The 24,602-nt window shown below is 55.1% G+C and overlaps 1 protein-coding gene across 50 annotated transcripts in view; it reads right to left on the minus strand.

The window, feature by feature from the left end:
* The window catches only part of MICAL3 (microtubule associated monooxygenase, calponin and LIM domain containing 3), a 241,772-nt gene that overhangs the window by 17,585 nt on the left and 199,585 nt on the right, over positions 1–24,602 (minus strand). For 23 of the 50 annotated variants that reach the window (XM_084957132.1, XM_084957128.1, XM_084957155.1 and 20 more), the window contains 9 exons: positions 18,723–18,918; positions 15,988–16,217; positions 13,535–13,669; positions 12,474–12,536; positions 9,462–9,575; positions 8,641–8,778; positions 8,336–8,418; positions 5,991–7,677; positions 5,646–5,740 (listed from right to left, as the gene is read on the minus strand). In XM_084957132.1, coding sequence (XP_084813258.1) covers positions 5,646–5,740; positions 5,991–7,677; positions 8,336–8,418; positions 8,641–8,778; positions 9,462–9,575; positions 12,474–12,536; positions 13,535–13,669; positions 15,988–16,217; positions 18,723–18,918 — 2,741 coding nt within the window. The remainder of the gene's footprint in view (positions 1–5,645; positions 5,741–5,990; positions 7,678–8,335; positions 8,419–8,640; positions 8,779–9,461; positions 9,576–12,473; positions 12,537–13,534; positions 13,670–15,987; positions 16,218–18,722; positions 18,919–24,602) is intronic. The other 27 variants (XM_084957160.1, XM_084957164.1, XM_084957166.1 and 24 more) reach the window with 7 other exon arrangements.

Consider the following 24,602-nt stretch of genomic DNA (forward strand, 5'->3'; position numbering starts at 1 on the left):
GGCTGAACTGCCTGGGGTCACCTTCCTGCCAGGATAGCTCCTCTCTCACTTGCCCAGATGTCCTGTGCTCCTCCTCAGCCTCCTGGTAAACATGCTATGCGGTCACAGCACATTAACCCTTCAGCAGCCTGTCACCTCCTGCAGGTTCAGACCCCTCCCTCTGGCAGAATGTTGTGGGGCGACAGGTAGAAGACACAGAGTGAACTGCATGTCACCCTAGCACCTCTCTCCCTGAACAGGGCCCCCAGCAGCCCTTGGATGGGCACCCTCCTGATTATACACAGAGAATGGGACCTGCAAGGCACGAATGACTGACATCTAAGAACACTGCAAACTAAGCCATGAGCAGAGCTGCTTGGCAGCCCCTTTAAATGGTTAAAAAGCAGTAAGGGTGTGAGGGGAGGCTTTTCCCAGGTCAGCGGGTCCTGGGGCCACCATGGGTACAAACCTGCTTCAAGCCAGAGTGAGGAAGGTTTTCATTATCAGAACAAGGCAGTTTAAAGGGAGTTCAGACAACTTCTCCAGGTGACACATGAAAAACTTCACACGGGAGTTCCCATCGTGGCGCAGTGGTTAACGAATCCGACTAGGAACCATGAGGTTGCAGGTTCGGTCCCTGCCCTTGCTCAGTGGGTTAACGATCCGGCGTTGCCGTGAGCTGTGGCGTAGGTTGCAGACGCGGCTCGGATCCCTCGTTGCTGTGGCTCTGGTGTAGGCCGGTGGCTACAGCTCCGATTGGACCCCTAGCCTGGGAACCTCCATATGCCGCAGGAGCGGCCCAAAGAAATAGCAAAAAAAAAAAAAAAGACAAAAAAAAAAAAGAAAAAGAAAAAAGAAAAACTCCACACGAACTGATAACTACAACCTGAGGACCAGCACTTAACTCTCAAATTAAAGGGGGCCACCTAATAGCCAAAGCAATCCTGAGAAAGAACAGAGCTGGAGGAGTCAGATTCCCTGACCTCAGACAATACTACAGAGATATAGTCATCAAAATAGTATGGTACTTCACAGAACTGTAAATCAACTATACTTCAACAAAACTTTAAAAAATGAAAAAAAAAAAAAAAAGTATAGTACTGGCACAGGAACACACACACAGATCAATGGAACAAGACGGAAAGCCCAGAAATAAAACTACACACATAGGTCAACTAATCTATGACCAAGAAGGCAAGAATACAGAATGGAGAAAAGACAGTCTTCAATAATGGGTGCTGGGAAATTGGAGAGCTACATGTAAAAGAATGAAATTAGAACATTCTCTAACACCATACATAAAAACTCAAAATGGATTAAAGACCTAAATGTTAAGACTGGATACTATAAAACGCATAGAGGAAAACAGGCAGAACATTCTTTGACATAAATAGCAGCCATATTTTCTCCTAGAGTAATTGGGGGGGGGGGGGGAAGGAATTCCCACTGTGGCTCAGCAGAAATGAATCTAACTAGCATCCATGAGGATAGGGGTTCGATCCCTGGCCTTGCTCAGTGGGTTAAGGATATCCGGTGTTGCCATGAGCTGTGGTGTAGGTCGCAGATGCGACCAGAACCCCATGTGGCTGTGGCATAGGATAGTAGCTGTAGCACCAATCCGACTCCTAGCCTGGGAACTTCCATATACTGCAGGTGCAGCCCTACAACCAAAACCAAACAGCAACAACAGCAAAAAACCAAGTGGGGCCTAATTAAACTGAAAAGCTTTTGCATAGCAAAAGAGATAATAAACAAAATGAAAGGACAACCTACGGAATGTGAGAAAATATTTGTAAATGATGAAACTGACAAATTACACAAATAGCTTGTACAGATTTATATTAAAAATAAAAACAAAACCAAAAACCCCTTGGAGTTCCTGTCGTGGCATGGCAGAAATGAATCTGACTAGGAACCATGAGGTTGCAGGTTTGATCCCTGGCCTTGCTCAGTGGGTTAAGGATCTGGTGTTGCCATGAGCTGTGGTGTAGGTCACAGACGAGGCTTGGATCTGGCTGTGGCTGTGTCTGTGGCTGGCAGCTGTAGCTCCAATTACAATTAGACCCCTAGCCTGAGAACCTCCATATGCCTCTGGTATGGCACTAAAAAGCAAAAAACAAAACAAACAAACAAAAAAGCAAAAAACAAAAAAACAAACCCCAATCAAAAAATGGGCCGAAGATCTAAACAGACATTTCTGCAAAGAAAACAGACAGATGCTAATAGGAACATGAAAAGATGCTCAATCACAGGTTATTAGAGAAAATGCAAATCAAAACCACAATGGCATAATGGTCAGAATGCCAATCATCACTGCAGTGGCTGCTGCGGCATGGGTTCAATCCCTGCCCTGGGAATTTCCACATGCTGTGAGTACAGCCAAAAAAAAAAGAATGGCCATCATAAAAAAAAAATCTACAAATAATAAATGCTGGAGAGCGTGTAGGGAAAAGAGAAGGCTCCTACACTATTGGTATAAATGTAAGCTGGTGCAACCACTATGGAAAACAGTATGGAGGTTCCTTAAAAAACTAAATATAGGAGTTCCTGTTGTGGCTCAGCAGGTTATGAGACAGACTAGGATCCAGGCGGCTGCAGGTTTAATCCCTGGCCTTGTTCATAGGGTTAAGGATGTGGCATTGCCATGAGCTCTGTGTAGGTCAAAGATGTATCTGGGATCCTGCCTTTCTGTGGTGTAAACTGGCAGCTGCAGCTCCAATTAGATCTCTAGCCTGGGAACTTGCGCATGCTGCAGGCATGGCCCTAAAAAGCAAAAATAAACAACCAACCAACCAACAAAACCTAAATGTAGAACTACCAGCAATCCCGCACCTGGGCATCTATCTGTAGAAAGCCATAATTTGAGAAGATACACACACCCACCCTAATGTTCATAGCAGCAATATTTATAATTGCCAAGACATGATGCAACCCAAGAGCCTATTAACAGATGAATAGATCAAAATGTGGTACATATATATATAATGGAATATTACCTAGTCATAAAAAGAATGAAATAACGCCATTTTCAGCAACATGGATGGACCTAGAGATTACCATACTGAGTGAAGTCAGTCACAGGAGGACAAACATCATATAATATCACTTTACATGTGGAATCTAAAAACAACTGATACAAATGAACTTTTTACCGAACAGAAATAGACTCAGACACAGAAAGCAAATTTAAGGTTACCAAAAGGAAAGGTGGGAGTGATAAATTAGGAGTTTGGGATTAACAGATACACACTACTATAAATGAAACAGATAAGCAACAAGGACCTATGTATAGCACAGGGAACTCTATTCAATATCCTATAATAACTTATAATGGAAAAGAATCTAAAAAAGCATACACACACACACACACACACACACACGTTTAACTGAATCACTTTGCTGTACACCTGAAACTAACAACACTGCAAATCAACTATACTCCAGTTAATAAAATAAAAGGCTCCAGTGAGTCACTGACCTGTGGGGGTCGAGCTCTGGGAATGGGGCCGCCAGCCCCAGGGCCAGTGCACATGAACTTACCAGGCCTTGCGGTTTCGGTGTATTTAAAGTCAGACTGAGGCTAGGAGGGAAATGTGAGCTATCTATTGCTGACAGAACTACAGGTGACTTAAAAAAATCTGCATTAATTTTTCTATATAAATATTTCATTATTATTTTTTAAGTCTGCACCTGTGGCATATAGAAGTTCACAGGGGTCGAATCAGGGCTCTAGTTGTCAGCCTACACCACAGCCACAGCAACACAGGATCCTTAACACCTGGAGCAAGGCCAGGGATTAAACCTGCATCCTCATGTATACTAGTTAGGTTCCTTACCACTCAGCTACAAAAGGAACTCCTATATAAACATTATAAATAAAAATAAGTCGTTTTTGGAATTTCCTGATGGCTCAGTGTGTTAAGGATCTGGTATTGTCACTGCTGTGGCTCTGATTACAGCAGTGGTGTGTTCGATCCTTGGCCCGGAAACTTCCATATGTCATAATCTGACAAAAAAAAAGTTTTTTGTTTTCTTTTTAAAATGCAACAAAACTTGGATGGGTTTGTGAGGCATGAGGAACCATTCCCCCAAATGAGTGGCCCCGAGGCTCTGGCTGGGGGGGGGAGTCCCTTTCTCCTGAGCCACTCCCCTCACTTCTTACTCTCAATAAGGCTCAGACCCAGGAGACTAGAGAGAGGAAGATGACACCTTCACCCACCTCCACCTGCACAGGACTCTGCCTTCTAAACCATAACCTCCTCTCCAGAGTCGCTTGGCAGCACATGCATCTTCAGGACAAGGTAAGCATCAAAGCTTATGGGATGACAATGTCAGGTACCCATACATGCTGTGTCTTGAGATCAGATCTGAATTATGGCTGTTTCTGTTTTGCGATGTTCTCCTGCTCTAGTGCCCTGCCCTCACCAGCCTGAAGCCACACCACAGTGGGGCCAGGTCAGCACGTCCTGGTTGAGGCCCTGCATTTGTCTGTCTATCCATCATTTTTTTTTTTGTCTTTTTAGGGCTGCACCCATGGCATATGGGAGTTCCCAAGCTAGGGGTCTAATTGGAGCTGTAGCCACTGGCCCACACCACAGTCACAGCAACGTGGGATCCAAGTTGCCTCTGTGACCTACACCACAGCTCATGGCTATGCCGGATCCTTAACCCACTGAGAGAGGCCAGGGACTGAACCTGAATTCTCATGGATTCTATTCGGGTTCGTTAACCACTGAGCCATGATGGGAACCCCGAGGCCCTGCATTTAGAATTCCCTTGAGGCCTCTAACAAAGGGCTCTGCTTCTGTGGGGCACACGTGAAATCCTAGGGTTGAGGCCTGAGACTCACTGTGGGTATGGACGGGGAAGGGTGCCTCAGCCTTGGGCCCCAGAGAGGCTATGCTTATGAGAAGTGTTCCCAGACCTGCTCAGGCTGCCCACCACTCTGCATTTTGTAGGATGTTTTCTTAATTAACAGAACCTGGACCACAAGAGCAGCACAGACAGATGCGTCTGACTGATGCAGATGAACCACCCCTGTGTGCTGCCCACATTCCTGGACTGCAGCTCCCACCCCATCACCCCCACCTGTCTGAGACAAAGGTGCCTTGAGACAGTCCTTTGACACCCCCGCCCCAGACTCACCATACCTGGTAGAAGCTACAGGAGCCCTGAAAATTCAACAACATAACAAATACCATAGAGGCTATTACAGTAACAGGGGCACCCTACACTGAGTGGCCACGCCGATCCCTAAGCCTGGGCCTCGAGAGGGCTCAGACAGACCCACGATGTCCTACTCAGCCCAGGAGCCAGGCCAGTCTCCTGGACCAGTTTCTCAAGAGCAAAATCAAACCCACAGACGGATGCAGGATGACACTGACCTGACCCCATCTACCACCCAAGCCCCGCCACCCAGCACAGCCTCCATGGCCCCTTTTCCTGTCACCCTGTGACTTCCCAGGACAAAGGAACGAGTGGATTATGTCAGCTGCTTCCTAAAGATACAGAATCGAGAGGAGCACAGACTCTTGCCTTGGAAGCCACTCCCTGAGCAAGGGCAGAGGTGAGCTCCCTCCGTACCCTGGCCTGGACAGGGCCGGGCTCAGCTGCCTGTCAGCTGGGGGCACTGAACAGGGCACGACACGCGGCTGTGGCCCACGCACCTCTCTCCTGGACTTCTGTGAGGCCCGCTCGAGGACGTCGTCGCTGGAGAGGTCTGAGTCCTCCGAGCAGCTCAGCTGGCGCCGGGGCCGCAGCTCTGAGGGCAGAGGCAGAGCAGGGACAGTGACCTGGCGACTGCACCGGGCCCTCGCCTCATTCCCACCCCGCAGGCAGCCCAGGGACAGGCAGGTTTGGTTCTCCTGGTGACTCTGTCCCCACACCTGGAGCCATGAGCATAGATGCTGCTGTGTATCTAGGACAGGAAGTGCCCACGTAGCCTAGATGGTGCCCCCACCCGGTGGCTGGCCCCAGGCCTCCTCAGAGTGCACTTCCCAGAGTCCCCGTACCTGCTCTCACAACAGCAGATGCCCCGGGCTTGCTGGCGTCTATGGTGCCTCCACTGGATGGGGTGCTGGGACAGGACGTGCCATCCCCCTTCTTCCTCCTGTCCCTCCTGTACCCAGAGAAGACAGACTTCCACAGGGACCGGGGCTTGGCAGCTGTCCCCTCCAGGGGGCTGGGCCTCTCTGGGGGTCGGCCCTCACCCTTGGGCTTCTTCTCCTTCTTGTTTCTTCGGGGGGAGAAGAGGGACGATCTCTTCTTGCTCTTCCCGCTAGAGCCCTCGGATGAGGTGACGGAGCCATCTGGGCCCCCTGAGTCTGAGGGAGGGGACAGGACCTCCTCACTGGTGGCCTCGTGCCTAAGGGTGGGTTCCTCGGAGCCCTGGGGCCCAGGTCCCCTGCCCTTGGGGGGCGCGGCGGCGGCTCTGCGGGGTGCTGGGGTCCTGGGGGTCGGGGCTGCTGTGTCCAGCTCCTTCATCCGGCTCAGCTGCCGGGCCATGGCGTCCCTCAGCGCCTGGCTCCTCACTGACTTCTCCCGGGCCCGCATGCGCTCCGTGGCCAGCTCCTTGGCTTCTGCGGAGACCAGTGGCAGCCCCCGCTTCTGCGGCTGGACCCCACTGTCTGCCACCGGCCCCCTCCCATTCTCCTGGGCCAGGGGCGGCCGGGGGGGCTGCTCGAGGCGGGACCAGTGGGAGGGGGGCGTGAAGAACGGCTCCTGCAGGCTCGAGTCCTCTGTGCGGTCATCATACGTGTCCTCCACGTCGTCGGCAAAGGGGATCTCGTCCACACTCTCCACAAACGACTTCCGAGCCTCCTCCCGGGGAGACCGTGTGCAGGCGGCCGGCGGGGGCGGGGGCGGTGGTGCAGGGGCCGTGGGCTCCCTGGGGAGGGTGGCGGGCTCCTCGTCGGGGGGTGGGGGCGGCGGGCTGGAGGGGGGCGTGAGCATGGTGGAGTCTGAGGTGTTGAAGCTCTGGCTGCCAGGCGTCCTGGTGCGGGAGGAGCTGGCCTGCAGGCCCAGCCCCGAGCTGCTGGACAGGTCTCTGTGCTCCTCGCGGGGGCTCTTCAGCTCCCTGTCTGGCGGGGACCCCGGGGTGGGCAGGGAGGGCTGAGCCCCCTCTGCAATGGGCAGGCCCAGCCTCTTGGGGATGGGGGGAGGCTTTAGGAGCCTGAGCCCTTCACCCTGAGGGGACCTCTCAGCTGGATAGGCCTTCAGGGACGTGGGCTGGAAGCCAGGCTCGGGCCCTGGGCTCCGATGCACGGGTTTGAGCCCCAGGCTGCGGCGGATCTCCGCACTCTTCATCCAGAACTCTGCCACCAGGTCGCTGCGTTTCAGGGCCTCGTCCACAGCGAGGGGGCTGCCCAGGGTGTCCTTGGCATCCCCTTGGTTCTTTGTGGGGAGGGGCGCCAGGGGGGTAGATGTCCTGGCCGGTGTGGGCTGGAAGCGGATGGGGGACATGGTGGGAGATGGCACAGTGGCCTCTGAGGACGGCTGAGGTTGGGAGCAGATGGGGAGGGGGACCAGGGGGGTCCGGTGCGGTGGGCTGGTGGGTGAGGGCGGCGTCCTGGCTTCCGGCTGCGATCGGACGGGAGGGCCTGTGGTGGGCTCCCCATGGGGGGGTGGGGGCTCTGGCACAGAGCTCTCTGTGGGTGACCCCAGAGTGGTGGCAGCAGAGGGGAGAGGGGCTCTGGCGCCCTGTGAGAAAGCAAGGTGACAGGAACTGCTTAGAAGGCAGGGCACCTTCTCCCCCAAGGCCTGAGCTTGCTGAGACATCTCTCCAACCTTGCGTCCATGGTTAGGGGGCCAGGAGGACCACCCCTTTCCTTCTGCCCTGTTTGTCGGCTTTGGAACTCCTCACCCAGTGCACACATTCAGCTTTCAGGTCGGTTTGTCCCAAACACATCCTGTGTTCTCTGGCCAAAGGCTGCTAATAAACCAGCCCTAAGAGCCGTGATGTCTCCGGCAAGTGAGATGAAAAACAGCATCAGCTAGTCTGTCACAGGCTGTGTTCCCTGCCTGAGCTGTCTCCCCTCACAGACGAGATCACCCAAAAAGCGCCTTGTGTCTGAGGATCTCAAAGACCAGGTCCTGCCCCCACCCCTACTCGTCTTCTAGGTGGAGCCTCCTAAAACATCCTAACTCAGGACGGGTGTTACTATCATTATTGTTTTAACTTAAAAGTACACATTTTTTAAAACAGTGTGATGTACCAACACACAGTGGAGAACAGGTGGGCGGCCCAGCTGTGGGCCTGTGCACACGGTCAGGGAGATGCTGCCCAGGCTGAGGTGGCGCCCCATGGCTACAACAGCCCCACAGGCACAGCCTGCAAAGTGAGCCCTGACACCCTTACCTGTGCCTCAGGACTGTGGGCTGGGGAAGAGAGGACCACTTGCTTCTCAGGGGACCGGGTGGGGCTGGAGACTTGGGAGGGACCTGAAAAAAGAGACATGGTTTGTGAGAGGAAACCCTTTCCTGCTAAGGGCTCCAGTCCAGCAGCCCTGCAGTGGGTCAGTCCCAGAAGCCCCGCCCTCTCCCTCTGCTATGTATGACCTGGTCTGCAGGTATGAGCTGTATGGACAACCCAGGGAAGGGGCTCTGGGCCAGCAGGGCCCCCCATGCAGGGAGGGGAGGGCCCCCTCGGCACAACACACGGACCTCTCCCTTGGCGCCTTGCCAGGGTTGGCGGTGGCTCCTCCTTGCCTTCTGACACCCTCAGCTCCAGCCCAGCTCCCGTCACAGCCTGTTGCCGCACAGTGTCAGCCTCCGATGGGGCATCGTCAGACCAGTGCTGATCTGGAAGGGAAGCAGTGCAGGCCTGCTCTTTCCCAGGCTCCCGCCTCCCAGAGAACGGCCCACCAGGTCATCAAATGCAGTGAGAGGTTCTGCCTGGCCCTGCCCACTGATGCCCTGCTGAGCCTCAGACAACAGCACAGCATCCTCGGCAACATGGAGGCCCCAGGACAGCCGTGGTACCCCCTTCTTTCGAGGGGCCCGTCTCAACTCTGCAGTGAGACAAGACATGACAGCCCCACGGGAAGGACCAGTGGGCGCGCCCATGGTGGGCAGGCCTTCTTCGGGGTCTCTGCCTTTAGTACTTCCCGGCCCTGCCCCGCACTGCCAGCGCCAGGCTCCTCACAGCCCTGCCAGGTGGTTCTCAGCCCTCCAGCCCAGTCCCTGCCCCTCTCCCCACAACTCTGTCTCCTTGTACCAGCTTTCAGAGGGCAGCTGCTGGATTAAAGGCCCCGTAGGAAACTTTGAATCTGCTCAACTTCTCCCCATGACTTAAGCGCAGCCCATATCCACAGGGCAGGTGGCAGAACAAGGAAGGAACCAGGCTGCCTGCTCCAAGTGGCTTGCTTTGGCTTAAATGCACACTGTTTCATTTCCCCTGAGTGCAGACCACTGTGGCCCCATCCCTGGGTAGGGAAGGAGGGTGGGCACCATGGTGGGGATGGGAGGCTCTGAGGTCCACGTACCATCCTCCAGCTCTGCACCAGTGTCCCCTGTGTCCCCATTCTCCGCTGCCTCCCCTTCTATCTCTGCTGGCTCTGAGTCCTCGTCATCCTCCAGGTCCTCCTCATCAAACGGGACTGCAAGGCAGAAACGGTCAAAGGGAGGAAGAGGACACAGAGGGATGGATGCCTCTGCAGGGGAAGTGGCAGTGGTTTTCCCAGGGCTGTCACTGAAGCCCAGGAGTGGGGAGGGCAGGGTGAGGCCCTCCTGAACTGCAGGGCCGAGTGGGGTGGGAGAGGGCCAGCTCTCTTTCTTCCAGCAGCTGCTGGAAGAGCCTCAGTTTGAGAAGCACTGAGGGGGGAAATGCTCCTTTTAGGTCCAGGCACCAGGTGCAACCACGGCAAGCAGACCTGTACTGACGGCTTCACGCACACGAGTCACCTAACCTGCACAGGAACAGACCGGGGGGGCCATTCTAACCCTGTTCTTCAGGGAGAAGCCTGAGGCCCAGGGAGTTGGGGTGGTTTGTTTGTGGCCCCACTGCTCAGCTTGGCATCAGTGCCACGTGCAGGGGAGTGGCCGACAGCAGCTTCTTTGTTGACGGCAGCGCTGCGGCTTTGCTTGCGAGAATTTAGAATGGAATTCTTAAGCGTAAGGGAGAGGGGTGAGGGGAGGTGTAAAGTTCACTTTCCGGGGCCCTTTGGTGCTGCAAAATGAGGCAAAGCACTAACCTGCTTCCTTCGTCTTGAGGAGGAAGCAGCCCCACGCTCATACTCGCATGTGCGCACACACACACACACACACACGCAGGAGTGACTACAGCTCAAAGTGAGACGCGCTCAGGAAGCAGCGAGCAGCTTTGGGGGAACCTAAGTACCAGCGCTGCTGAGACCAGCAGCTCCACCTGCCTGCTGTCCTAGGGGTCCCAGCAGGTTCTCACTTCTGGAGGGTCTGAGGGTCAAACCCAGCAGCTGGGCAGCAGAGGAGACCACTGAAATGGGAGGCCAGGCCAGGACCACCAGACCCCTACAGTCAGCAGCCCAGCCTCTCGAAGCCGCATTCACGGGGTCAGAGCACAAGAAATCCAGGGCCGCGACGGGTGTTTCGAGATGCTGGGGATCTATTTCTTGACCCAGGGGGCTGTTAGGTGAGTTTTGGTGTTTTTAAATATTCCTTAAGCTGTTACTTCTCCTCACTACCCCTTTGGCACACTCGGCTCACTAACAGGAGCTGACATCTAGAGCCTTTGACAGTGCTGAGACCCACACATTTCCTGCCATGTTGCTCCTTCTGAGACACCAGCATGGCCTGCAGAGCTGACAATGCCAAGACACCCTCCTATATGATGGCACTCTCTGGGAAGGATCCTAGGGGAACGACTCAATTGTTTCCACAGGTTAAGATCTTTGTGTGATAACAGGGCTGTTGGTCAGTCGAGGAAGTCAGATCAGCAAGCTACAGGGAACAGGACTTCTGAGGTATGGACCCCTTGGTGCCTCTCCTCCCTGAGCTCTCTGATGCACAGCAAGCTCACAGCTGCACGGCACCGTGTCTGAGAAGGCAGGCAGAGGCCTCCCAGCCCGAGGATAGCATGGGAACAGAACCTGGTCCACCCTGCAGAGGGTGCGTGCTCAGCCCACATGTGTGTAGGTGGTTGGGCAGCGAGCTGGTAACACCACACTTCTGTTGGCAAGTGCATGAAAGCCAGCGAGACCTGGGCCCCTGTTCCAGTCCTGCCCTGCAATCCCCAGTAGTTCTCCTACGAAGAGAAATGCCTGCTGTTTCTCAGGGGCGTTAAGAAGCTACTGTCCTGGGTGGTACCTTGAAAGGAACGATTGTCACATACATAAAAAAACTGTGAGAAGTACCAATGCAGCAACAGCAACGCTGAAGGAAGAAACAGCTGGAGGGATGGAACTGGGGGGTTAAATGGAGGTTAAGTGGAGCACAGGTGCTAGAAGCAGCCACGTGCTGCGGGAGCCAGTAGTCATGGACACACCCGGTCCACTCAGCTGCCAGCTGGGTCATCCTGACACCTCAGCCTCGTCCAGCCATCCTGGGGACACAAACTAACTAGGAGAGAGTGACCGGCAGTTTCCATTCATGGGGCTCAAGGTCCTGGGCTGGATCTCCCTACCTACGGCTCTGTGTGAAGGCACCTCCTGACACGTGTGCCTGGACGGGCTGGGAGGAGGCTGGGGGTGCAGACCCAGGAGCTCCCATCCCGCCCACCCCAGAAGGAAGCGCTAAGACAGCGGTTCCCAACCAGGGCACCCTGGCCCTCCAGCAAGTGGTGTTTGATACTGTACAGGGCATTTCACATGGGGGTTGTGACAATCAGGAGTAGAGGCCAAGGGTGTTACATGTCCTGCCCACAGGCCAGCAGACCCTTGCTGAGAAGCAAACCCTGGAAAAGCTAACCGCGGCAACCAAGGTCTCGGCATGAGTGCTTACAGAGACCCCTGCACTGAGGTCTGTCTGCCACCTGGTCCCCACTGAGCCACACCCACCAACCCTCAGCTCTCACCTCCTCACTGCTGTTTTTCTATGGCCCCCAGGACTGTCTCCTTCTCTGATAATGTTGGTGGGTTTGTTTCTCAACTTTATTCCCAACTCAATATCTTCAGTTTTTTGGCCACGCCCACATGTGGAAGTTCTGGGGCCAGGGATCGAACCCGTGCCACAGCAGCAACCCTAGCTGTTGCAATGACAACACTGGATCCTTAACCCGCTGAGCCACCATGAAACTCCTTGCATACTTAATCTCAGCACCACACAGGGTCCTTTAGCTTTGGTCTCTACTAACAGGGCTGTCCCTGTCCTGCCTGTGGTACACTCTCCTCTGACCTCCCCAGCAGGGAGTGGGCGTGCGTCTGGTCCATGCAAGGGCAGGTGGCCTGAGTGAGGCATGCATGTGACCCCCCCTCCCCCGCATGCACTAGCAGCAGGACCAGAGTTCTAGTGTTAAGGTACCAGCGGAGCTGCCAAGAGAGTGGTTATGGTGAGTGGGCAGAGAACAAACATCACCAGACTACCTCCGGAGACCGACTCCAGCCAGGCCTGCACTGCTGCACGGCGAACAGAGGGAAGGTCGGGCACTGAATTTAAAACAGATGATAAGTACAAAGTTACACAGGAGTAAGCACTCCCAGCTCCCAGTGAGGAGAGGGGAGGGCCTCCTGAGGGCCAGAGTGGAAGAGACAGGTGACGTTATGCCCGAGGCCCATCCAGCACCAGGCAGGGGCAGCTGTCCCATTGTGTCCGTGTGCACTGGGCATCAGGACAGGGAAGGGACAGAGAGCACGGGAGGGTCAACCTTGGCTTGAGGCTCTAGAGCTGCCCCCACCTCCAGGTCAGGCCAATGGCCCTGATCAGCAGGGCCCCTCTCAGCTCCTGCAGAGCTGCTGGGTGTTTATGTTGCTGCAAAAGTGGTCAACAGAGGTTGGTCTCGCCTGAGACAAAGGTGGCTGGGTTTCACGAAGGCAGGGGCCACCTGCCTGTGCACTGAGCTGCTGCAGGGTGTATACCACATGGAAATGAGTAAGCAAGAGACACCACAGTGGGCTCGCCATGGCCAGGGGAAGCTGCCACACTCCCAACAGTTTCCTAGAGCCAGAACAGGTTTCTCTTCATCCTCCTGTGGAATACGGATCATCTCCCCTACAATCTAGAGCTGGAAAGTATGCTACCTCAGAGGCCTCCCTGATATGAATTTCTTCAAATTTCATTTCAGTCTAAAATATGGTCCCGTGACCCCACTCTGTCAGTGCACACTCACACCCATACACACTCATACACAGTACGCTTCACTGAGCAGAGAAGAGGAAGGCTGCCAGGTGACATGGCGGTAGTGGCGGTGGGAGCAAAGGCTTGGTCTTCCTGAGGTCAAGTTCACTTTGCTGTTCTGAATCAGTGGAAGAGAGCCCCCAGCCTCCTAACCCAGGGAGCACTTCACGTACCCCAAGGAGGCCCTGGCACACCCTGCACCTCTTACCTCCGCCCAGCCTGCTCGCTCTGCCCACAGCAGAGTCCTGGGCAGCTGGGGAGGGTGGGGCAGGAGGGGTTGCAGCGGGGGCCCTGGACCCCAGGCAGTTACCTCTGGAAGGAGAGGACTCAGAGGCCGGGGCCGCTCGCTCCTGCTCGTTCTCACGAATGTGCGTCCAGTGCACGTCAGCCTGGATCTCCAAAGGATCGGCTGCACCTATGCTCTGCAGTAGCCTCCGGTTCCCGGCTAGTGTGCCAGGTGGGGGCGTGTGGAGACGGTGGGGAGCAGGGAGGGAGAAAACGGACAGTCAGGGAAGGAGGGGGTCAAAGACCACAGGAGAGGACACAGAAGGAAACGTTACCACGTTTGCCAGGATCAGTTTGAATCAGACAGAGGCAAAAACTGAGAGTAAACACACGCGTACGCATGTACACACGTGTACACACACACACACACACACACACACACGTATGCACGCATACATGTGCGCCCGACTTCCTGGTCAACTTGGTTCAGTCATTTCAAGCTTCATGTAACTGTCGATCCCAATGAAGAGAAGCTGACATTCCCAGCCAGATGTGGAAAGTACTTCCCTTTCTGAAGCTCTTTCACCTTAGCTGCACCCGAAGGACCCAAAGGCCCAGTAAGGAGAAAAGGCAGGTTAATGGGCCCCTGTAGGGCCACCCTCTCAGGATACCAGCATGTAACTGCCACACAGCACAGGCCCACAGACACGGAGGTGGGTAGGGCAGTGTCAACTGCTCTGAGCCAGCCACACACACAAGGTAGAATGTCACTCTGCTGGTACTTTAGTTTTTATCTTCTGTAGCTAGAGAAAAAAAACCTCTTCGTGTAACAGGCCTCAGGCAGCAGGCCCACCCAAGGCAGGGGCACGGCTTGGGGGGAGGATGGAGTCCAGAGGCAATGGCCGTAGGTCCCCAAAGCTCTGCGAGCTCACAGGAGAATGAGTCAGCCCCACTTTGCCTTTTCTGAGGTCAAAGCCCTTTGTCTTTTTTTTTTTTTGTCTTTTTGCTATTTCTTGGGCCGCTCCCGCGGCACATGGAGGTTCCCAGGCTAGGGGTCCAATTGGAGCTGTAGCCGCTGGCCTACGCCAGAGCCACAGCAACGCGGGATCCGAGCCACATCTGCGACCTACACCACAGCTCACGGCAACGCTGGATCCTTAACCCACTGAACGAGGCCAGGGATCGAACCCGCAACCTCATGGTTCCTAGTCGGATTCGTTAACCCCTGCGGCACGACAGGAACTCCCAAAGCCCTTTGTCTTAAAACTGCATAGGTGCCCTGGGGACCCCTTCTGTACACACAACCTGGTTTAGCTGACAAGAACTCCCCAGTGACCCCCAGACTGCTGCTGTGGGAGCCTGAGGAACCTGCACACTGCCCTGCCTGCAGGCTCACTGTCACCAGGGTTTGGACCATGCCAGGCAGCTGGGTCAAAACAAAGGAGGACAGCCAGCAACTCAGGGGAGGAGGTGCTGTGGAAGGGACGATGGCTTTTCAGCAGCAAGAGCAGGTGCTACCTGACTGGAAGGACTTGGGCTCCTGAGCAGCCTGCTTGAGACAGTCTAACTGGACACCCTGGCTTTGGCTTCTTCATGAGATTGACAATAGGGAAGGTGATGTGGTCACCCACTGTGGATGGGATTGCAGCCCCGTGGGTGCTCTAGGAGGAGCTGCTGGTCTCTAAGGACTTTCCCCAAGGTCAAGGGGCTGGGACGGTGCTGGATGGGGCTGTCACGGCACCAGGGAGCCTGAACGTCTTCAGACCAAGAAGCTAAGTCAGGAGGAGATGCAGGTCCTCTCTCCATTCCCCAAGCAACCAAGGAAGAGTGCGCCTTCTCCTGGGGCGCACCTGTGTCCTGCACCTATACACAGTCTTGGGGACCCTCTTGCCTCCTCAGAGAAATGTAAAGAAGCACAGGGACAGTGCTCTGCACTCCACCACGTCTGAGAGCCACGACGTGAGGGATCTGCTTGTCCTAACTGGACTAGGGGCTTGAAGCAAAGCGCCAAGGGACACAGAGGGGCCCGGCCAGGCCCCCCATCACATGGGACCTGCTCTTGGGGGCAGAGTGCAGCACTCTGGGGAGAATGACCCTGTCCCCAAGGCCAGAGGAGGAAGCCGTACCACTCAGGGTCACACAGCTGGAGAGGACGACATCTTGGGTGGGAGACAAGTGGGTGTCTCTGAGCCAGCCCAACCGACTTAACAGGACACGAGTCTGGACAGGGCACAGGCACACGGCCAACCCAGCCCCACCCGTGGGCTCCTGGTTCTCATGCTCAACACCTGTAGCCTCCGACACCAGGACGCGGGGCCAGGGAACCCCCAGAAAGCAGTGCTCCCTGAGTTCCTTCAGCTGGAACAGGAGAGGAGGGGAATGACCTGACCTGAGGAGCCCTTGGCCGCCTCTGCCTCCAGCTCTCTCAGATGGGCCGTCACGGGTCCCCCACATGGGGGGCGTGGTGAGTGACTCTGGCCACAGAAACCTCCACACTCGGCAGGGCCTCAGGGTTAGGAGGAGAGACTTTTCTCTGACCTTCACTGGACTCGTCCTCCTCCTCTTCCTCCTCCTCCTCGTCCTCCTCGTCCTCGTCGTCCTCGTCTCCAGGCTCAAAGCTCCCAGAGGCCTCCAGCTCCTCTTCGCTCTTTCCTTTCAGAAGAGCATGGATCCTCACAGCCTCCTTCCAGGGAACGCCGCCCAGGTCCGAGGCGGGCAGTGGGGGCTCCTCCTCTTCCTCCTCCTCCTCCATCTCAGACTCAGAGCTGCTGCAGGAACGAGCACAGGGCCAAAGTGAGTGTGTGACAGATGGGAGCCGTGACAAGCCAGCACCTGAGGGACAGCTGGAGTGGACAGTGGAGGCACGGCGAGGGCTCAGGGCCTCAGGGTCATGTGATAGAAGCTCACGACCCTGGGGACCCAGTGGAGAGCACCCCCTTTCAGGCAGAGGAGCTTGGGTGGGAAGGAGGGGGCTGCTCTTGGGGAAAGGAGCCCCAGGCATCGCTCCTGACAAGCAGGGCCCAGGTGTGCAGCACTCTGGGCCAGGAGGCGCTGCCAAGATGTACAAGCCTCCTGCACCAAGGGGCGACCAGACGCCCTGCCTGGTGCTGAGCACCCGCCTGCTCTGAAAGCCTGTCCTGGCCCTCCACGTGGGTGCACCTGAATTGCACTCAGAGCTAGAGGTAAGACAGTGATTACAGAACTGCCTGTGGGCGCCAGACACAGTGCCCACTGCTTGATTTGACTTCATCCTCTAAGCAAACCTGGGAGGTATAGTGTCCTCTGCAGGGGAGGAAAAGCCGGCAAGAGGAGTTAAGAAACTTGCCACAACTAGCAGGGGGCAGAGCTGGACGTCAAGTCCCGGACATCGCTCTGCTGCCCCCACTGCAGATGCCCAAGCTAAGGGTCAGAGTGAGTCTGTGGTGGAACTGGTCAGTTCCTTAAAACTGTTGATTCTCACCTTCAGGTCTATGGTTTCACCAAGGAAGGGCAGAGGGCTGAAAAATGCCCTCATTGCTCAGGGTGGCATCTTACGGTTTCCCTGGGAAAACAGGCCAACTCTGGATGCTTCACTCTTATGAGACCATTTTTACTTCACATATCAGCTTAAGTTAGTGCTCGTTTATAATGTGAATTTAATGTGAATTGCACCATTTGGTGCTGACTGCCTTCATGTACTTCTACTGTGCCTGCTAGGAAGGCCAAGACTCAGCCTCCCTGCAAAGCCTGGCTCTGTGACCTTAACTTTTGCCCCACAATTTTCCGGTTTATAGATCACAATGCAGGCAACGCTACTCCTGTAGAACAGAGGTCTGACTGCATCACCCGAGGCCGGCCCTCCACCCACACCTTAGGAGAGCTTGCCCTCATCCGAGCCTGGCACACTGTGTCCTCGAGGGGCTGGTGCAGGAGCATGGGTCTGTGAGGGAGGCTCTGCAGGGAAGCCAGGCCAGTGGCGGCTCCAGAGGTGGCTCTGCCAGCAAATACCCTTCAAGAACATCCTGGGAACTTAAAAAAACTGCTCTGGTGTTTCTGTGGCTCAGTGGTTAACGAACCCGACTGGTATCCATGAGGACGCAGGTTTGCTCCCTGGCCCCGTTCAGTGGGTTAAGGATCTGGTGTTGCATGAGCTATGGTGTAGGTCACAGACATGGCTCAGATCCTGCATTGCTGTGGCTATGGTGTAGGCATCTACAGCTCCAATTCGACCCCACTCCCTCCCTCCAAAAAAAGACACACACACACACACACACACTCTGCTCTCTTCAAGCCCACACACACCCTCACTCATGGCTCTAGAGGTACCCAGGGCCTGGTGCTCTCAGTCAGCCAGGCAGGCGCCCCACCCTGGGCCTGTGGGGTCTGGCCTGCCTGAATCTGTTCCATCTGCTTGTCTTGTGCTCTTCTGGCCCTGTGGGGTCTCCTGTGGAGCAGTGACCTCATGCACTGACCCAGCCAGGCCTGTGGGACAGAGGCGGGAGTGTGTGGAGCATGCATTCCATGGCTCAGCGTGAACTAAACACTGGCACTGGCCAGGCCTATACCCACTGTGCCCTGTGCATGGCCCTGGGATATGGGTTTCTGCTCTTTTCTACACGTGGGAGAAAGAAAAAAGCCCAGGGAGGTGGAGCAGCTTCCCTGAGACTGCACAGCACCCTGGGGTTGAGTTGTCACAGAGCCCCTGGTTCCTGGTTCCAGCCCTAGTGCTGCTTCCAGGGAACCGCCCCCAAGGACACTGTTGCCCCCACTGGAAGCCCTCTCCCCCTAACACACCTGAGGGCAGAGTTTTTCTGTTCCTTTTCAGTGAAGAGCAGTGGTAAGGCCTCAGTCGATGCTCAGTAAGTACTAAATCTGACTATCAAGATGGGGACGGGGAGTGCCCGGCAGCAGAGGACACAGGAAGGGCCCTAGACTTGGTCACCATCAGTGTCTTTGCCTATCAGGTGACAAGATGCACATTCCTAAGTACTTACAGGGTCCTGGAGGAGGAATGAGTGTGATGGATGCAGAGTCCTCTGGAAACAGTCTGTGCAGAGGTCTGCCACCACCAAGCACTGACAGCTGCCACCGACAAGCACTCACACATTTCACCTTCTGTTCTAAGCACTTTCTACCCTCAGGACCCGCACCCGACTCTGGGGAAGGCACTGGTGCTGCCCCATCTCACTGACAGTGAAGTGGCAGCCTGCTCAGCGTCACAGCCAAGACTCAACCTAGACGATCTGGCTCAGCAGCCAGGTTCCCCTGCAGGCTCCACGTCCCCACTGGCTAACCTGCTGGCCGCGTCCTCCTCTGTTCCTGTGTCCAGCACGCTGCTCAGGTTGTGCTCAGCCTGTGTCTCCTCGGGCACCTCCTCCAGCCCCTCAGCCTGCCTCACCGACAGACGGTAGTTCTCCAGCTCAATCCTTTCTGGGGTGCCCCGTAGCCGCTTGGCGATGCTGGGCTCCTCTAGGCCATTCACACTGGAACCTGCAAGACAAACAAGAGGCAGAGTTCTAGGACCAGGGATGCAGACGCTAGAGGAAGCACTGATGGAAGGGCTTTCTCCCTGGAAGGAGAGAGCGGCCCCTTGACGCCAGGGAGACAGACATGGGCAGCAGTCAACAAGGCTGGGGTCTGGTGGAGCCCCGAGGATGCTGGTATGAGGGGAGGAGACCAGAGACCAAATGTCTGCCCTGTAGGAAGTGACAGCCAAGGAGTGGCAGGCAGAGGTGGGGTATGGGGCCAGGTGTCTCCCCGCTGCCCTTGCCCCACAGTCCAGGAGCCAGGCACGGCTCAAGCACTGCCTCTGGCTGGTCCCCTGCGGGGGTTGGGTGAGCTCTTCTGCAGAGCTGCTCACATCGTGGTTTATTGAATCGTGCTTAGATTTGTGGGAAACGCTGTTTGTCCACTGGAACATGGCAGGCAATGCTGGGCCCCACGACTGTACCCTCGGAGTCCAGCCAGGACTCAGAAGGGCTCAGACATCTTCTTAACACCATGTCCCTCCAGCTCCCCCATCGCCATCACTGCTCTTGCCAATGCACCTTGTGACCTCACATTCAGGCAACAGAGGCCCACTGGTCACAGGACATTGCATGTGGGTGAAGAGTCAGAGAGACCAGCTCAGACAAGAGCCTCCACCAGTGACCCGCTGAGGGATCTTAGGAATGTTACTCAACCTTGGGAGCTTCTTTCCTGACCTGCAACAGGGACAATCCCCATGCCCCTGGGTTATTAAGAGGAAGGAGTGAATTTCGGATCTCAATTCTAACACCACTGGGTCCTGTCCTCCCGTCCCATTTTTGACAAGTGCCCTTAAACGGAAAGGAAACTAAACGGGAGGCACAAAGCTTGGGGGACTCTATACATGTGGAATAAGAGCCAGGATTCCTCTCAGAGGGAAGAACAGAGTAAGAACTGTCACTTAAGGGAAAATAACTCCCCTTACCAGCTGACCAAGCAACTTCAAGGTAGAGACCAAATACACTCACAGGCGAGAGTGCCGCGTGCCAGGAACCGCACAGGTGAAACGCTCTCTGCTCGGAGAGCCGCAGGCGGGTCCGGAGAGACGGTCCGGTCCGCATGGGAAATGCTCCGGGTGACGCACGAGTGTCAGGACTCACACACGCATGCGGGACCACAGGAGTCGTGAAAGGGGCACAGAGTCCACTCAGGGGGTCCCAAGAGAAGCCTCACTAGCTCTAAGGCAGGTGACAGCTTGAAAATGGGGTAACTGAAGTTCAGAGACAGCAAGTAAGCTGCCCAAAGTCACCTGTGAGTGATCTGAATTCCAGGAGGACAGTGTCAGCTAAGGGCACTGGTGGGCTGTCCCAGCATCGTGCTCCCCTGCAGGGTCTTTGCACAATCTCCTCCCTCAGTTTTCAAGATGAAGGACCCAGAGCTTCACAGGGCAGAGCACCTAGCATCTGGAATGACATTCCTGTCCTCCTCCCAGGGTCACTTCTCTGGAGTTTCCACAGGCTCCGAGGAACGATGGGTCACCCAGCCCCAAGCCCAGAGTCTGGGACTTTGGTGGAGGTGGGGGGACGTCTTGTTGGCCACAACCAACAAGAAAGAAGCCAGGAATGCTCAGGCCATTCACGCATCAATCCCCACAGAAAGGGGATTGGGCCATGGGCCATGATAATTGGACTCTGTAAACAATGGGAAGAGTAGGGTCACTCACTGGTCAGGACCCCAGGCCCCTTGGCTCCTGCCACCCTCAGCGACCAGGGAGAGCAGGAAGTTGTTCCCTCAGCTCTAGGTCCCCAAAGGGAAGATGGCACCAAGTGGTACCCAAACTCACAACTGCCAGGATATGCCCAACGTTCCTAGGCCACAACCTCAAAATGCCATGAGATATTAAAGAAATCAACAAAAGCAGCAATCTTGATACTCTGTCCTGAGCAAAGAGCCACTTGTATAGATTAAGCAGATGGTGATGACACACTAGTATGTTGGAGAAAGTAATAGAGGCAACGGCCTCAGCAGTGGCTATAACGCCGTGACAAACACAGGACCACCCTCCCCCAGGCCCTTACTGTTTCGTCATCTATGGAGGAGACCAGGAGAGCAGAGGCTGCAAGAGGGCAGATGTACACATGACGAAAGATGCCATTTGGAAAATCAGAGTAAACCAGTGGGGTCAGCCAGCTGGCAAAGACCCTCAGCCTCTCCACCTCACGTGCTTTTGGGACAGCAACATTCAGGGACTTTCCAGCTAAAAGTGGGGCAAAGATTTGGAATAACTTCCAGGCTGACTCTTTGCTAAGTCTGGGCAGGCGGATCTCAGGTCGCTGGAGGCCAATTCCAGCTCCCAGGATCTGGGTCACATCCTAAATAGGAAAAAGGCTCTGGGCCTGACCTCAGGGTTCTGTTTTGGAACAGTCACTGCCTGCACGAGCTCCGTACATCACCCTGAAAGACATATTTTCCTAATAGGACAACCTGTTCTCAGCTGATGTACTAAGGCCTTTATTTGTGTCTGTCTGATTCCTGGTGGGGTATGAGGGCTGTTGTCCCCAAGCAGTGGTGACAAAGCCCCAAGACCAGGTGGATACAGCAGCTGAAGACAATTTAGGACTTGGGGTGACTGTGAAGGGGTTACCTGAGAGACAGGACCCCAGGGCCTGTCTCCCATGCCATCTCCCTTTCCTCCTTTATAGCGGGAAGCCTGAGGGAAACCTGAAGGTCTGAAGGACTCAGTTAAGGCAGCAAATTGAGACCGTTTTATCCTATTTCCCATATCTCCTTGCAGGACAGACACTGGTCTATACATAGACATGGTCTTCCGACGTCCTACCTCTAGCCTGGCTCTGTGCTAGGTGCTCAGGTACAGTGGATAAAGCAGGCAAAGTCCTTGCATTCGAAGACTCCAGGTGTCACTCACCTGTCAGGATAGCCCCGTGGGTCAGGTGTCAACAGTGGCTGTGCCTCAACAAGAAAGGGCCCTGCAATTCGAAATGACTGGTACCCCGGGAGGAGGAAAGGTTTTCTCTCTTATTGAAAGCTACAGATGAGTTCCCTGGTGGCCTAGCAGTTAAGGACTCAGCATTGTCACTGCTGTGGTGCAGGTTCGACCCCAGGCCCGGGAACATCTGCATGCCAAGGATTTTTGCTGTGGGAGATCAGGGTCGGTTCAGATGCCCTCCTCATATGCCTGCCCATTAAAGAAAGCACCAAGCCATGGACAAGGTCTGAGTGACAAGGTTACAGGAAAGAGTTAAAAAAGATGAAAACTCCGGGAGAAAGACTCACCAGACCCATAATGAGACTCACCACACCGCCAGAGACTCATGCTGGCCCTTCACTGCCCTGGGAAACGGCCACAGAATCACACTGGGGAGAGGGTGCCCTCCACGGCACCCAGTCCTCTCAGGGGTCTAAGGGGGTCTGTGTTGCAGGAACCACAGAGCTGCTCCACCTTCCTGTGCCTCCTTACCCACTGGGGACACAGAGGAAACCTGGGGCCGTGGTGGCCACTCGAGAGCAGAATCGTCATCCAGCCTAGATGGTTTTCTCCCTGGGGCATAGCCTATGGGATGTACCCACTGCAGCTGGGCCCTGTGACATGAGCTGGGCTGTTGTACCCCAGTAAGATTTGGCCTGGGGACCAGCCCACTTCCCCACCTCACGTTGAGCTCATCACCCCATGACTTGCTTAGTGGCCTGAGAAGCGGGTGGGCCACATGCCATGCATGAGTGCCACCGTGGCCTCTATTTCTGCAACAGTGCAAGGGACTGAGGACTTCATCACTGCTCCAGTCAAGCTGGGCAGTGGGATGTGGTGTCTGTGGCAGGAGGAGGAACCCAGTCTAGGGAGGACAGGTTTCCTGGGGCTGTTAAAAGGCCCTGCAGCTTATAAATCAGTTTCGCAAAGGCCTTTCTTTGCTTATCAGAAGTCGCCTGGGACCACCAACCTGGGCGCCCCCCACCCCCACTGCCCCACCCCGAGCCCCTTGGTTCACATTCTTATGCCTGTCCTGGAGCCTTCTTATTCTAAGAGGGGCAGCATGCTCTGCAAGTGCTGCAGCTCAGCATGAAAAGGGGCCACAGGAAGACATTTCCATGCCTTGCATGGCAAGGGGACCCCTGCCCTGCGCATCGACCCTCCAGCAGACTCACAGTGTCCGATACTTCTTGGCTTGTGAGGTGGATGATGAAGGAATGAACCTTCACGGGGTGCCATGACGACCTACTGCATGTGCCGGCCACCGCAGGCACTCCTGTTCCCATGATCAGGGAGGCTTCGGAGGTCCAAAGCCTCCAAGGAGCAGCTCCAAAACGGCAGCCGGGCTGTGTTGCTCTACACCTGCGCCGTGTCACTCTGCACGTGGATAGTGTTACCCTACACCCAGGCAGTGTTACTCTGTGTCCAGTGCTCCTTCCTCTCAACCACGTGGGGTGGGACGGTTAACTGCCCCATACCTACCAACTATTTACTCTTCATGTGGGGCAAAAGCATTTTCATGTAGGCACAGAGAACAGTAGTCACTTGGACTCAAGGGGGCGATACTGAATTACCGAGAGCTAGGAAACAACAGAGAGACCAAGGAGGGGTGAACCAGTGGGGACAAAGCACAACTGTACTAGGAACCCACCCAGGTGGGAGGGACATCATGCAGCCCGGGGAGCCGTCTCAGGAAGGCCGAGGGGCTCCCCCATCTGCAGGATCCCAGGGAACCTTGGCTTCTAAGTTAGCTTCCTAACGTTAAATTGTTTCTGCTATTACTATTGATGCCTTTCTGGCAGATGGACATCCCAGCACACAGCACTCTATCTGGCCAAAGCAGAGAGGTTTCTTGAAGGCATATTACCATCTCTCCATTAAAAAAATCTTACCAGGCCACTGCGTAGCTCTCCTGATAATGTATTTTTCATGTGTTGCAGTATCTCTCAGATATTCGACTCCACCCTGGGTCACCCTACAGAAAAGCCACTCTTCGGTGTGTGGAAGTTGGGGGCTTATACAAGCACTGGGGTTTGGCTGTTCTTCTCCTGAATTCCTTAAGAGCTGAGTTCTAGCTAAAATTCTGTCTCTCCCTATCTGGCTGCCCACCTCCACGCAGCTGATATGAAGTCTCAGAAGGGGCATGTTGCACAGGGCTGGAGCTCAGTGCTCCACCATGGCCCACAGGTGCGGCTCACAGACCAGGAGGTTCAATTAGTTAAATGTAAGTGATCTGTCAACCAACCCACTCATGAGGCTAATCTCTGAAATGTTAAGATGCAGGTGAAGAGAAGGGTGGCGGAACAGTAAGCCAGGCCCATCCTAGTGGGCGCCCCTCTGCTCGTCTCAAGGGCTTGAGTGCCTTCTTATCACACCATCTCTCCCCTGAACAACCCCAAACCAGAGGCTCCAATGGGAGGGGTCACCCAGTCATCTGTGCTTGGTGCCTGTCTGGTATTAGAGTAGGTGTTCAATAAAGTTTTGAGTGGGGAGTTCCCATTGTGGCTCAGTGGAAATGAATCCAACTAATATCCATGAGGATGCGGGTTTGATCCCTGGCCTTGCTCAGTGGATTAGGGATCTGGCATTGTCATGAGCTGTGCTGTAGGTTGCAGACAAGGCTCAGATCCTGTGTTGCTGTGGCTGTGGCTATGGCTGGCAGCTGCAGCTCTGATTCAATCCCTAACCTGGGAACTTCCATGTGCCATAGGTGTGGCCCTAA

Source organism: Sus scrofa, chromosome 5, assembly GCF_054392235.1.
Source record: "Sus scrofa isolate SSC_HxYL_T2T_F1_AM1 chromosome 5, Sscrofa_HxYL_maternal_Yorkshire_Landrace_v2.0, whole genome shotgun sequence".
In the NCBI taxonomy this organism is placed as follows: domain Eukaryota; kingdom Metazoa; phylum Chordata; class Mammalia; order Artiodactyla; family Suidae; genus Sus; species Sus scrofa.